A 15,532-nucleotide genomic window follows, 5' to 3' on the forward strand; every position below is an offset into this window, starting at 1 on the left:
AAATTTTAGACACTGAAATTTTGAGAAAGCATGCACTGATGAAATTCATCTGGTAATTTTCATACTGCTCATGATTTCATTAGGAAATAAAGAGTATATTTTGGTAATACGATGCTTCTTAAATTTTAGCAATTCAGTAATAGATAAGCTTTAATTACTACTAAATATATAAATCTGTATTTTTGGCACCAAACATTTAATTTAGAGATCTCCTGCTATATGACTGCCATTATATAAAAAGCTAGGGGTAAAAAGAGATGGATGATGCCCTATATTTGTCCTCAAACTACTTACAGTCTAATGAATAAGAGAGAAAATTAAAGAGCTAATTTCAATAAAGTGATGACTCCTGAGCTGAGTATTGGAGGATGAGTAAGAATTACACAGGTGAATCACGGTGAAAAGACTGTTCTAGGAAGACCCAACAGGGTGAATAAAGCAACCGAACTCTGAAACAGCTGTGTGGGAGACTAGATTGCAAATTATTAGTGAGTAAATTATGAGGCTGGTAAGATAGGTAGGGGCTACATGTGGAGGCCATTCCAAATCATGACAGCGATTTAGACAGTGGAGAGCAACTGCGGAGTTGGAAGAAGGAGAAGGATCTTTCTGGCTCCTTTCTTTGGAGGGTAAGGCTGGAGGCTCCAAGGCCGGAATGGAGGTATTTCAATAGGCTCATTGAGTGATGACTAGAACTTGAACAAGGATAGGGGTAATATGCATAGAAGAGAAGAGGTACATTTTAAAAATATTTGGAATTAAAACTGCAGGCATTGGTAGATAATTTGGTATCAGCGAGACGGAAATATCTTGGAAGACTGTTGTCTTGGTAGACTGAGTAGTGGTGTGCTGCCAGTTGAGATCAGCACTATAGGGTGATAACCACCTTTTGGGGTTTTGAGGATAAATTCAGTTTTGCAAACAGTTTGTTACGCTCATAGAACTGGCAATAGGATATAACCACCTTGCAATTGGATCCATAAACCTGGCACTCAGTGAAAAGAAGTCAAGCTTGGAGATACAGATTTATAAATTCTCAAGAATACGTTTGTGGTAAAAAATCATGTAAGTGGATCACATTGCCAAAGAACAGCATTTAGAGGCAGAAAAATAATAGAAAATTGTAGAATTCTAGGAAACATCAGATTATCAGAGTAGAGCAGGAGGGAAGCTCTAGAATGATTAAGGAGAAGCAGAAGTAGGAGGAGACACAAAAACAAGCAGCCTGATAGCAATTACGAGGGTAGAGAATGTCAAAGGGTCAAATATTACAGAGCAGTTTAATAAGAAGGGCTAAAGTACCACCATTAGATTTGTAAGGCTGTTCCTGTCCCCATTTAGTGGTATGGTAGTGATATAATTGAAATTGCAGTGGGCTGATGAAATAAAAGATAAGTGAGGAAGTGGGCACTGAGCCCATTCCATTCTCAAGCTGTGTAGCTGGGTAGTAATGAAGAGAGAGGGGTCGAGGAAGGGTTTCTCTCTCCGTTTCTGGATGAAACTCAATCATGTTTATAGGCTAAGGGGAAAGAGACAGAAGACCAAGTGAAGACAAAGGAGAAAGAGGGGGTATGTAATGAAGCAGCACCTTGAAGGAGATGAAAATGAGTGGACTGTAGAGTCATCACACCGGGTGACCCTAACCCTCTCATGCTGCGCCTCGACATTCGTTACTGCCAGACGTACAATGTGAAAGGCAGTCGTAGAGTGTTGGATGAGACAGTGGGTAAGTGAGGAGCACGTGTAATAGGTATTTAAAGGGAAAAAAACCTCATCAGATTATTAAGGGTAGGTTGTTTACCGTACTCTATGTTGGGAAAATAGGAATTGTCCTAAATGATTATCATATACAAAAAGATAGATGTCTTTAACTCTTTAGATACCAGCTGTAAAAAAAAAAAAAAATCAGCTCATTAGGTCATCATCAACTTCAGGGAAATGTTCCAGGTGCCACTTATTTTAGAGACCAGAACGAGGCTGGGTGACTCTGTTATATTTGGCTGATTATTTTTTCTGACCCTGCAATATTACATGCATGTCTACTCACAATGCTGGCAGGAAAAAATATGAATTCTGACTCCAAATATGCTCTGATATCATTTTAATGGTATATATCCTTCTATAAATATTGCAAACATTTTAAGTTCCCTCACTAAAGTCATTCATAAATCTTAAAATACAGCTATTGGAGAAATAAAATAAATATTACTAAAGATGTGAGTATTTTGCAATTTAATGCACTTAATTTGCATATATGGGGTCCCTGTCAATCCTGAGATTCTGTAAAACCATTTTCCTAGATAATTTTGTGTTTAATAATATTTGACAGTTATTTTTTATTTTACTTACATAAAATATTTGGAGAGAAATTTTATGCAAAGATACAGTCACATTATAACCTTATAGAAAACCATTTTTTTTAAAGAGAAAAGTTTAAGATAACAGACATCTCAATCATAAACAGAGGAAAAACTGTTAAAAATTTCTTACAGAGCACAGGGGAGGATTAGAGAGCCCCTACTTGTAGAAAGTCTGAGTTAGGGGTGGGACATGAGACCTCTGAGGAGCAATCTTGTTAGCTCTTTTACACATTTACGTGCACTTTAGATGCCCATATTTTAAAGAGTGGTAGAGAGAAGTTGAAGAGGCTTCAGAGAAGAGACAAGTGAGTTACTTAGGGGCATAAGAATCCCCCACCTGTAGGACAAATAAATTGATTGAGGACGTTTGTCTTAGAGAACAGAGTTTGGAAGTCATTGAGAAGGTTTTTAATTAGAGGAAAAGGACCAACAATTTAAAATATCTTTGAAGAAGACAGTAAGAGGAAAACATGTTGAATTGTGGTAAGAGACAGTGAGAGATTGGATTGACACCGGAAAGAGACACCAAAGAAGATTCTGAAATGTTAGCATAAAGGAAGTCATCTGCTAGACTCGTTTAGCTATAGTCCATCCTATCCTTTATTATCAACTTTAGAAAGAAGATCCTATTTTCCCGTCAATATGCAATACAATTCATCCATTCATTCAACAGACATGTACTGAATACCTTCTCTGTGTCAGCCACTTCTCCATGCATTGGGGTTTAACTGTGAATAAAACAGACAAAAATCTCTGTTTTATGGAGATTACACTCCAGTTTTGTCATTTTTATGTCAACTGACATGGCTGATAAAGACATTCCAAAATATTTTATACTGCCACACTATCAGAATTGATCATACTAATTTTTTGTAATTCTTTGGTGATCAACATCATTTTGGTTGAGTCCATTTGGGATCTGAATGCAGAATTGTCAGTCTCGTGTAATTCAATCCGGTCAGACGGAGTTGGAATTCTTACTCATCTGTAGGTCGTGTAAATCAGAGCAGGTGAACCAGAATTCTTACTCATCCCTGGAATTACTGCAAAGCTTAGTTTCTGGTTCAAGCTAATGTTAGAGATTAAATTGTGAGGAATTTCAGTAGACGGAAAGTCTTCATCCATAGCAAGCTTTTCGGATAAGGTTTTATTCCCTCTGCATAGATGCAGTCAGAAGTGTCTTGCTGCCAAAAGAGCAGCCACCCACCTGTTTTATAGACCTCTGAGAATATTCTGTATCATTTATAAGTCTCCAAATATATTGCTTATGACTTGTCTTTATTATTGAGATTTCATATAAACCAACTGATCTTTACACTACCAGATTTCATGGGCTAGAACGATGAGGAATCATTTGTTCTTTGGTATGCAACCATGAGGGCTTAATTATCTTAGAGACTGGGATTTAGAAATGTATTTACCATTATTAGGAGTGACAGCTTTCCATGAGTCTCTGTCTGAGACTATGCCTGAAATGAAAATTGACAGTTGTTTTTTTTTTTTTTAGGTCTGTGACTTAAGCTCCTAACAGACTTCTTATGAGCTAGAGTGATTCTAAACTTATGATTTTTTTTTCCGCAGGTTGCAAACACCAAGAAAGACACAGTTTTCAAATGGCTAAAGGATGACGTTCTGTATGAAACAGAAAAGCAACCTGATCTAGAGAAAGGATTCTGTGAGCTACTCATACCCAAGGCATGATGCATTAAGTAAAATGAGATATAAGCAAAACAAAAATACGTCTTTCAAATAACTCATAAATTTTGCATTATTTTCCATTTGCATCCTGAATTCCCATTGTTTGCAAAGAAAATGTATTAGCATTCATTATGTTTCATAGCTCAGTATGGATTTTACACAAATGTGGGATGTGTTTTATTTGTAGTTGTCGAAGAAGGACCAAGGTGAATACAAAGCAACCTTGAAAGATGAGAGAGGTCAAGATGTATCTATCCTTGAAATAGCTGGCAAAGGTAAAATAAAACCTTCTTTGTTCTACTAAAAATAAATCCATTTCGCCAACAGGCTGAGATGTGTTATGAAGGCAGATTCATCTGTAGGTCCTGCCATAGTGCATTTGTTGCTTTAGCAGTAACACAGTAGAAGAAAATATATTTTTACTTTAGTTGCATTAAAAGCTGCTTCAATGTTTTGGAAAAAATGTATGATACTACTTTGGGTTTATATGAAAGGTCATTTTAGTCCATCATCATAAGCCAGGTTTTATCCCATTACTAATGTAGTTAAAATGATTGAAACAGTGAAGAGCTGGTTCAATTAAAAGTATAGTTGGATTTATGTTGAGTAGAATGTTCTCGTTCCTTGTTTAAAAAGTGAACGTTTAGAAGGATGCGTTATGCACCTAAGCCTTGAATGGATAAATAGTACCAGTTTAATGTTTCATTTTTCAAATGAACATCCAGATTTCCTGTATCAATTTAATTGAACATGAAAACGCTGCTTTCTGATAAAATTATACATCTTAATGGTTCATTTCCCTTCTTCCTTTCAGTGTATGACGATATGATTTTGGCAATGAGTAGAGTCTGTGGTAAGTAAATTCCTTCTAATTTTCAAGTGATTCTGGGAGCTAAAATCACTATTTCCTGAGAGAAGAATTTACCATTGCAAAGGAGGAAGCTAATGGAACTGTAGTGCATATCATTTGATAGGTCCTGGATTAAATGGCAGAACAGTTATCTGACTGCTTTGGTGATGCTTTTTTTAAGGGCTTCTTCACCATTATATTTAAAGTCTTTTACTTAAAAAACCCAGTTTGGACTTCCTGATTAGCAACTTCTTCCAATTCGCCTTAGGTGGATTAGGATGAATGCTTTGCATTTAATTGTTATCGGCGTCTTTATTACAAATGTTGAATAGCAATATGGTCATGTGTATTAAACCATTTTCTAGTTTTGCAAATAGTTTTTCCCTCTCCATTTACCCTTCCGTGGAAACTGTGAGAATAAGTAAATTGATTATGAATTCAATAATATTTTATTTGTGGAGTGCATTGTGCTCAGAATTATAAAGTTTTATTATTGCAAGCTCATTAGAAATTATCTAATTTATATTTTCAGATCAAATAATTAAGGCCTATAGCAGTTAAGCGGCTGAACCATGAGTATTCAGCCATCTTGAGTCAGGATCCCAGCTGGAATCTAATATATCTTCTCAGTCCAGGCTTAACTGCTGTCTCACACAATTTTTCTGGCATTCTGAGAAACTTTTATATTTATTTTGTCATTTATCTGCGAGGTAGATTCTATTTCTTTCCGTTTTTGCTTGTCAAATGAATGACTACATTTAAAATGTGAGTTTTACTCTTGGTCATTAATGAGCCAAATAGTACTATCTGGATACACAAACCACTTTGTGAAGGTAAATTAAGTCATTCGGATAGTGGACTAGCTCTTATACTCCACCGAATTCTGTTGTGTTAAAATGTCATATAATGCTCTAAAAGGCCCCAGCATTCTAGTGCAATTGATTGCAGTGACTTGAACAAGTGAATGTATATAAGGAAGGGACCCAGCTAACGCAAAAGGTAATTTTTCTCACTTTATTCTCATCATCTTGGGTTAGAGATTCCATGACCGGAAGGGCCATGTACATTCTATTTGGAGTTAAATAGGGACAAAGGGAGCAGGTAGGACTGTTACCTCACTAGATGTTAAAACTGTTCCCCTGGGAAACCAGACACCCTATCTCCTGAAAGTCTTTGCATAACATTTTAGAATGGAAGGAGTAGAAGCAAGCAGTATTTAGTCTACAGTAGGTACACGTGGGTAGCAAAACAGAGTTGCACAACACACCAAACCAAAAAACTCAGCCCAGTGCTGTCAAGTCAATTCTGACTCCTAGCGACCCTATAGGACAGAGTGGCACTACCCCGGAGGGTTTCTAAGGGTGTAATCTTTACGGAAGCGGACAGCCACATCTTTCTCCTGTGGAGTGGTTGGTGGGTTCGAATCATTGACCTTTTGTGTAGGAGCTGAGCACTTAACCACTACACCACAGGGCTCCTAACAATAAACCATTCACTATATTCTATCAGACCGCCTGGGGCCTGAGCACCCCCAGCGTGCCCTCGGCCTCTTGCCTGCACCTCTCTAGTGCTAGCTGGGGCTGCTCTCTCTGTCCTGTGTTTGCAGGCTGAGTTAAGGTATTTTAGCCGGTGAGATTTCTTGGTGACCTCAAGGGGTCTTGGCTTCCTTGGGTGTTAGTCCTGTGTTAGTCTTGGAGGGACATCTTTGGGTTACAACTTTATATGTTTCATATGTCATAGATAGCATTGCCCATATGCTGTGTCCTGGGGACTCTTTCCTCTCAGAAAACATGGTGACTTTATGCTTTCATTATCAGTATGCTAGTCTCCATCCCTTATTATCAGGGAAACTATGCACATCTGCTTGCTTCCATTTCTTCTGAGAGCACAGGTAGTGCTAATACACACACACATGCATGCGTGCGCACACACACAGGTGCGAACACACACACGTGCACACATACACATACATGCACAAATACACACATGCACACACACACACACGTGCACACAAAAACACGCACACACACAGGCGCGCACACACACACACACACATACACACAGGTGCACAATACACGTGCACACTACACACAAGTGCACACACATGTGCACACACGTGCACGCATACACCCACGTGCACACATACACATATGTGCACACACACGTGCACACACACGTGCACACATACACACACGTGCATGCACACATACACAGACAGTTGCCCATTTGCTGCTTTGGGTCTCTTTTCCATGGAGGAGGTACATTATTCATTTTACAAAAGAACTGCAGATTTCCCAAACATCCTGGGGAAAGTTGGGACACCAAGTTATCATTTTTACAAGCTGCTTTATTGGTAGCTCATACCGTTTAGTAGGTAATCTTTCAGAACTCTAAATGTTGCAGTTTATTCTATTTAACTCCCATATGGACGCTCTTGTCGTCTCTAATCAGTGGCTTTCTAACATTAAAAGCAGTCTCATTTTGGTTAAACTAACGAAAGAGAGACCATTGAACGTGCGTTATTTCTGCAAACGTCTGAGAGTTATGATGAAGAACGCTGTCCTCGGGGGAATGCTGAAAATTATGAAACTGTTGGTTTAGAAAAGTCATATCATGCATATCAGAACGCCTGACTGGGCTTCTGCCTAACTGAAAGGTGAGTGTTGGATCTAGCGCTGCGGTTGCGTGTAGCATCAGGCATAATACGCGGCTAATGTAAAGGGCATCACCTCTGAAGGCGCGGGAGATACAGAGCTGTCAAAAACAGGAAGTTTACGTTTCGTGGAGCACAAAAACATTTCCTTTGTTTAGTTTTGTTGATTTTATAACCAAATTTCTCTTCACTGCTTGGCAGAGCTAAGGAGAGAGACAATTTCCCCCAAGTTTTCTAAATCCAAACAGGCTTTGGGGCTTTTCGTCTTTGGGAACAATGCTATGCCTCTTCTGGAGCCCAGAGTTTTGTTTGGACTTGAGGACCCACTAGAGGCTTTGGTTAAAAATGGGATCCTCGTTTCAGCCTGGCAGACTTCCAGGCTCAGCCTCTTGGCCCCATGAAGCCGCACACAGCATTCTGAAGGGACACTGTGTGACAGCAGAGCAAACAATGCCTTCACACCAGACACCTCATGGGTCTGCAGGGTAAAATAGCTTGTTTTCTGGTTTCTGAAGGTCAAAGGATGCTTTTAGCTATCAAGCCAATTTGTCGTGGGTAAATACAGATACAGTTGGGGTCCCTGAATCTCTCTTGCCCTCAATCTCCTCATCTACATAATAAAGCATTTGGACTGGATGAAGTCCAAATTCTCTTCCAGTTTTAGAGTTCTGTAGTTTTATACACATTATAGGGGCCCTGGTGATGCACTGGTTAAGAGTTCAGCTGCTAACCAAAAGGTTGGCAGATCGAATCCACCAGCCACTCCTTGGAAACACTGTAGGGCAGTTCTACTCTGTCCTATAGGGTTGATATAAGTTGGAATCGACTCGACGGCAACAGGTAAACACATTACAGACATATTTAAAAATAGTAACAGGTTATAAACTGAAAAACCTTCTTAAATCTCTTCCCATTGTAACTATATTTATTTTATAAATATTTAAATTTGTAGCATATTATAAAACTTACACATAAATTACACTTATTTGTATGTACGATGGCATATATGTATATGCTGTGCTTTTAAATCATAACAATTTCCACGTATGTGTATGTATGTCCTTAAAATAGGTATACTTTTCAATGTTGACTTTTGATATGGAGAAAACAAAATAGAAGCATCAAACTCTTTTAAGTTTTAGATATTTCCTTTAACTATACCTATCAAGGTGCACTGAGAGAGTCCACTTATTTTCACAGAATCTTATACGAGACCATATGAAGTATTTAGGTAAGAACTAGTGTCACAGCAAAGCTAGGTTATTTGTTCTGAGTCACTCAATTAATTGATGGCAGAATGAATGGAATAATCTAAATCTTCAGTGTTCCTAGATCAGGAATCTACTGTTCCTTCCAATATACTTTGGAATTGTTTCTTCATCACACATTATTTCTAAGACAGAGCCCCGGTGGCGCAATGGTTACATGCTCACCTGCTAACCGAAAGGTTGCTGGTTTGAACCTACCTAGCTGCTCTGTACGAGAAAGACCTGGAGATTTGCTTTCGTAAAGATTACAGCCTAGAAAACCCTATGGAGCAGTTCTACTCTGTCACAATCTACAAAGTATAGTATTACTTAAAGTGGGCCAAATTCAAAGGATATGCCCTGCTTTTTAATATGTATAGAACTCGGAAATATCTAATCAAATACCTTAAAAATCAGTTGCTGAAACAGAAACATCCATGGCAGCATTTTCTTTCAGCCTGACATATTGCAAAGATTAAATATCCACCTGGTTAAATTTTGTAGAACAAAAATATAAATGCTCCTTAGGCTTTAAAACGTCTTAGTAATGATGCAGTTGATGTAAAAGCAGAAAATAAGAGTTCGACTTAATAGTTAATGTTTGCTGAGGTCAGTATCATTCTTGGAAATTCGGCACTTGTAATCTGATTACTTGGAAAATGTATCCTGTGGTCCTTTCCTCTCTGCGGTTGGCAAAGTTAATTATCCATTGATTTGCTAACTGTAATGAAACCCATATGTTTCTGTAGCATATATTTTAACTCAGTATGCAGGGCTTGATGATCAGTATTTAGGGAAACTGCTTGGTAAGATCCCTGCATTTGCTTTGAGAAATTTTCTAGAATTGTTCCTCCTTGATCCAGTCTATGGCTTCATTTATGTTATCTTTTCCTCCTCTCTGCTTTATTGGAAAACTTTCTGGGCCCATGATCATGTATCGATTCCAGTATGAAAATGACTGAACTTTCCACTGTGTGGCCTTTTTTACGAATATAAAATTTCTGTGTTTCTGTGCTCAAGGATGTCTAGTTAACCTCTGTGATAGGTTTTGTGTAGGAAAGGAGCTTAGATATCAGTTAATCTCATTCACCTCTCGACCCGTTTTAGTACATGTGTTGGAACTATAGAGAGAAACAAATAGGAGGAAGGGATTTAGAAAAAAAGGTTTTCTGCTTTTTCTTCTTGGGCCTTTAATTTATTCTCTATTTCTAGCAAATCAAAGTATGGAGCCCTGGTTGGGTAGCAGTTAAAAAGCCTGGCTGCTAAAAAAAATGTTGGCAGTTCGAATCCACCAGCTGCTCCTTGGAAATCCGGTGGGGCAGTTCTACTCTGTAGAACTCATAGGGTCACTATGAGTCCGAATTGACTCAATGACAACGGATTTTCTTTATGCATGACTGTCTTAGTTATCCATTGCTACTATAACAGAAGTACCACGAGTGGATGGCTTTAACAAAGAGAAGTTTATTCTCTCACAGTCCAGTAGGCTACACGTCCAAATTCAGGGCATCAGCTCCAGGGGAACGCTTTCTCCGTTGGCTCTAGAGGAAGGTCTATGTCATCAATTTTCCTTTGGTCTGGGAGCTTCTCTGTGCAGGAACCTCAGGTCGAAAGGATGCGCGCTCTGCTCCCTCACTGTTTTCTTGGTAGTATGAGGTTCCCCACTCTCTGCTTCCTTTCCTTTTATCTCTTGAGAGATAAAAGGTGATGCAGGCCACACCCCAGGGAAACTCCCTTCACATTGGATCAGGGATGTGACCTGGGTAAAGGTGGTGTTACAATCCCACCCTAATCCTCTTTAACATAAAATTGCAATCACAAAATGGAGGACAACTACACAATACTGGGACTCATGGCCCAGCCAAACTGATACACACATTATTTGGAGGACGTAGGTCAATCCATGACAATGACAGTAAACCAAACTGGTTGCTGTTGAGTCAGTTCTGACTCATGGTGACCCCACGCGTGTCAAAATAGAACTGTGCTCCATAGGGTTTTTAGTGGTTGATTTTTCAGAAGTAGATCACCAGGCCTTTCTTCCAAGGTGCCTCTGGGTAGACTCAAACTTCTAACTTATTAGAATGATGAGACAGCTTTTTTACATCTCACAGTGACTGAAACCATCTTAGAATGATGGATCCTGACCTTGAAAGTATTTGTTTCAGATCTGGGCAAAGGACAATTTATTTCCCTGCCTCTGATTTATTAATACCCAGGAGAAGATGGTTTTTATTAAAAACAAAGTGAAAAAACCTAGAAGTATCAACAACATAGCTATCCTCTTACATGTACCTTATTTTCTACAGTGCTTTTGGGAGACTCTTTATTGACCAGCATCTCATTTCTGTCAAGTTTGACAAGGTGAACTTTCAGTCACCTATCTGTGTACCTATGGGTGTTTCCTGTTCATGTGGAGTGAGACTTTGGTTTTGTTGAGCCCAATTTTAACTTTTCCTTGTCATTTTGAAAAATAAGGATGCATTTTTGTTCCTTTAAAAATATATGCCTGTTTTTTATTATGTGTCAATTATACATCATTAAGAATATTCCACCGTTTGACAATGGCACCAAGGAACTGAAATGATAGCAACAAATGTTTCTTAAGGAAACTTCCCACACCATTCATTAATTACTACAATTATCTACTTACGAATAAGACCACATAAAGCTTCACATGTTGTGATTTCCACAGAACTGCTCTAGCTTTAAGATCTCGACTTCCCTCTGTATCACACCAAACTTCTCACATCTCTGCCTTCGTTCTTCCTCACATTTACTAAGATAGCCTTTCCCCCGAATGGAACTTCTAAGCACTCAATCCCCTAAAGTGATTTCCGGAAAATCAGTGTAAATGATGTATTTGACTAGAAGCCGGTTAGATTCCTCTCCCTGCCTGGACTTTATGGTTCCAGACCATCCTGGGTGATTCCCCGTCATTTCCCCGCTCCCCCAAGAAGTCCTCTTCTCATCTATTCCCACTCCTTTCCACCTCCACAGGTGTTCTTCCGTCGAGACCTGTCCACTCCACCTCTTGGCAGAGTTCCTCATTTCTGTTGTCTGTGAGGAGTCCCTGGGTAGTGCAAATGGTTAATGCACTCTGCTGCTAACCAAAAGGTTGGAGGTTTGAGTCCACCCAGAAGTGCCTTGGAAAAAAGGAAGGTTGATCTATTTCTAAAAAATCAGCCATTGAAAACCTTGAAGCACACAGTTCTACTCTGATACACATGAGGTCACCATGAGCAGGAGTCCACTCGATGGCAACTTTTGTTTTCAACCCTATGCTAGCCATCTGATGTGTTCTCCTGTATCTACATCTGCCTTTCTTTGCTCTCTCCATTCTTACTAAGGGCCACCTTTCTGGGCCCTGGATCTCATTCCTTCCTTAATTCACAGGCACTTCCTTCTCACCTATAGGGTCACTATGAGTCGGAATGGACTCGACGACAAGGGCTTGGTTGGTTGGTTCCTTCTTACCTAACCCACTCTTTCTTAAGCATCTGTAGTCTTTCCCTCTCTAAAAGCAACGTTCCTTCTGTTTTCTGTTGTCTGTTTCATGTTAGTGACTTTTCTTAAAGGTATGTGGATTCTTGGCTGTACTACCATGATGAGGGTCTCACGGTCTATCATTTCCTGTCCTTTCTGTCCATTGAGTTTCTGTGAGTTTTACTCACTTGAGAAACTGCTGGGATTTTAGGAAGAAGTACAGTTCAATATGTGTAGTCAATTCTCCATGCATCGGTAATTTACTCAGGCATAACTAGCACTCTTAGAAATCGTTTCACATACATTATCTCATTTATTTCTTACAATAACTGTCAGGGGAAGTGTTTTTATTTTATTTTTTGATGTTCTCAATTCACACAGGTTGACTTAAAATAAATGGAAATTAAAGAAAATCACAGTCACAGTCAGTTTATTTCTTTACATTGTTGGAATTATATATACAATATTTTCATAATAATTTTCATGTTTTATATAGGTTATATAGTCACTATTTTAAATAATCATGTAATATTTTATGGAATAGATGCACCGTGGTTTAAATGCTTCCCTATAAGGACATTTATAAGTTTTCATTATTATAAATAACGCTGCGATGCACGCCTTTGGCCAAAGAAGGGCTTTCTCAATATTAGGAATGTTTCTTTGAATAAATTCCCAGAAGTACAATTATTATGTAAAATACTATAAATATTTTTGAACATTCATGATATAAATTTTCAAGTTGCTTATGAGCGTTAAGAGACGGTATAAAAATAAATACCTCTTCTCCATAACGTTCTTACCAGCAGTTTGTGATATTTTCACTAATTACATAGACATAACTTTCTAAGTGAGGGAACACCATAAGGGTATGAAAATTCTCTAAGGTTACATGTCTAATAACAATATCCACTTTAAATTTGGAGTCTTTGCTGTAATAATGTATCACCTCCTAATCTTCTCCATTCCTGTCCTCTCCCCACCTCCCAGTATGATTTATCTCAATCAAATCAGTCCAAATTTTTCTCCACAAATATCAAGTATTTCTTAGATTTTTAAAAAATTGCCTGTGGGTTCTTCTGCTTTCTTTCCTTCTTATCTAATTTTCCCTCATCTTGAATGACCTAACCTGGTTTTATTGTCTCCTTGACGGCTCTTAATGTCCCTTTCGCTGATTTTCTACAAAAGTTAAGATCCGCATCAATTATTGTAGCATTTACCGCCTTACAGTGTTATATATCCTAGTTTGTCTCCTCTTCTTAAGCTGATTAAGCTGCTAAAGGGCAGATGTTGATTCTTTTTTAAATTATGTATTCCTTACGGCATTCAGCAAAGAGCTTTTGAAAAAAAAATTGTGACATGGTGAATTCTTATTTAATGAATGATTATGGTATGAAAAAGCATAAAAATTTGTGGCTGACAGTCATTAAAATATAACAGTGTGAGAATACGTATACGGATATGCAGATGGATACAGCAGAGACAGCTGGAAATAGCATCTTTCCTTTATAATGTAGCATATATTACTTTTCTTAGACTGAGTATGTTTTATTTCCTGCAGGAGCATCTGCTTCTCCACTAAAGATACTCTGTACCCCCGATGGAATAAGACTTCAGTGTTTCATGAAATATTTTGCAGAAGAAATGAAAGTGAACTGGTGTCACAAGTAAGTAAAACATCAATTGACAGTGGCCATGTCATAGACAAGGGCATGCACAGGGCTGATGGCTGGGAACAACATTCTCCACAACAGAAGCTCATGGCCCTGCCCATCCCCCACCAACATTCCCAGTTTCAAGACATCTTAACAACCTTTGGCTCAGGGTGGCGATGGTGGGGAGTCATGGCAGTGGGGAGGACATAAGAGAAGGACAATGGAAAAGAGACAAGTTTCTTCAACTTCACGATGTTGCTAAAGGTGGCCCCACCTGTACCACACGTTTTGTCTGGAATTTAGCAGAGAGCTAGTGGAAAAATAATATTTAGAAGACCTGGTCCAGATTTCCAGTTTGTTGATTTCCTACGAGACTTGATTAAAAAGAAAAGGACCCAAATTAACCCAATAATTAATCAACCTGAAACAATGGCAAGTTTTCTGTATTTTGTATTTGCTGCTCTGCTCCTTCTATAGGGGAGTAATTATCCCTATGAAATCAAGGGCCAAACTTTTCAGCACAGAACTCCCAGCATCAGACAAATCCTACCCTCCCCGGCCACCTGGTGTCCAGCTTCTTCCACATCTATATCAGAAGCTTAGATGTACAACAACTAGCCAGGACAGCACACTTGAATTTAAGAGTCCCTGGAGAAAATAGGATTGATTTCAGAATCCCATCCTCATAGGATGTAACTGCAGAGTAAAGTAGATTTCAGATATGGGGGCAGATGAACAGGGACCACGTCTTTTGTCTCACTTTAAGCGAAGAACACAAGGGCAGCATTTTAGGGCAGTTTTCCAACGATGTATGCATATCAAAATCTTAAACACTCCTCAATAAAATATTTCCCAAAGTGTCCTTGTTGTGCCTTTAGGTATCGTATCTTTCTAATTAATATTTCAGAAGAGAAACTCTATAGTTATGAGTATTTTATTTTTAAAAATATTGTTTTGTTTAGGTGAATATATTTGTGAGTGAATGAGGTTCTAAAAAGCTTCTTTTTTGCCTATTTAATTTTGACATACTATGCTTTCATCGTAAGTGTTATCTTTAGAAAAATAAAGTAATCAGACATATTGGAATCTTAGTACATCTTTATCTGGAATCTTACATTTCTGTATTTTTAATAGTATAGAATTCAATATCAGGTGGAGTCATTATAGATCCCATACTAAGGAGTTTATAAGGGAAGTGTATTAAAAACAGGATCTTTTTGTAAGGGATTCCAATAACATGGATTTCACAGACTGAAACTCTGGTGTATTTTTGTGATGTAATTGTTTGTAAGGATTTATTTTTTAAGACAATGAGTAAATCTATGTTTCTAGCTGAATCAAGCCTTCCCCTGCAATAGGAGAACTAATCACCTCTTCCCTGTGCTTCCTTGTTATTTACGACATATTGCCTTGTAGTAAGTTGTATGCAGTCGTAATATATGTCCTATATTCAGCTGTAAACAAGCTCATTCCCTGGGAAAGGATATCTCTTCTTCAGCTTTATTTCTCCAGTGCCTAGTGAGGTGCCTGGCCCATAGTGAGTAGCATGCTCTGTCCCGATTGCTGGGTACAGAGATTACACA

General features: G+C 38.4%; 1 protein-coding gene across 2 annotated transcripts in view; it reads left to right on the top strand.

Annotated features, from left to right (window-relative positions):
• LOC101342990 (myomesin-2) overlaps positions 1–15,532 on the top strand; it is a 68,009-nt gene that overhangs the window by 38,966 nt on the left and 13,511 nt on the right. For both annotated transcript variants that reach the window (XM_023728313.1, XM_023728314.1), the window contains exons 17-20: positions 3,942–4,055; positions 4,246–4,333; positions 4,873–4,911; positions 13,856–13,961. In XM_023728313.1, coding sequence (XP_023584081.1) covers positions 3,942–4,055; positions 4,246–4,333; positions 4,873–4,911; positions 13,856–13,961 — 347 coding nt within the window. The remainder of the gene's footprint in view (positions 1–3,941; positions 4,056–4,245; positions 4,334–4,872; positions 4,912–13,855; positions 13,962–15,532) is intronic.

The sequence above is a fragment of the Trichechus manatus genome, unplaced genomic scaffold, assembly GCF_000243295.1.
Source record: "Trichechus manatus latirostris isolate Lorelei unplaced genomic scaffold, TriManLat1.0 scaffold00023, whole genome shotgun sequence".
Classification (NCBI taxonomy): domain Eukaryota; kingdom Metazoa; phylum Chordata; class Mammalia; order Sirenia; family Trichechidae; genus Trichechus; species Trichechus manatus.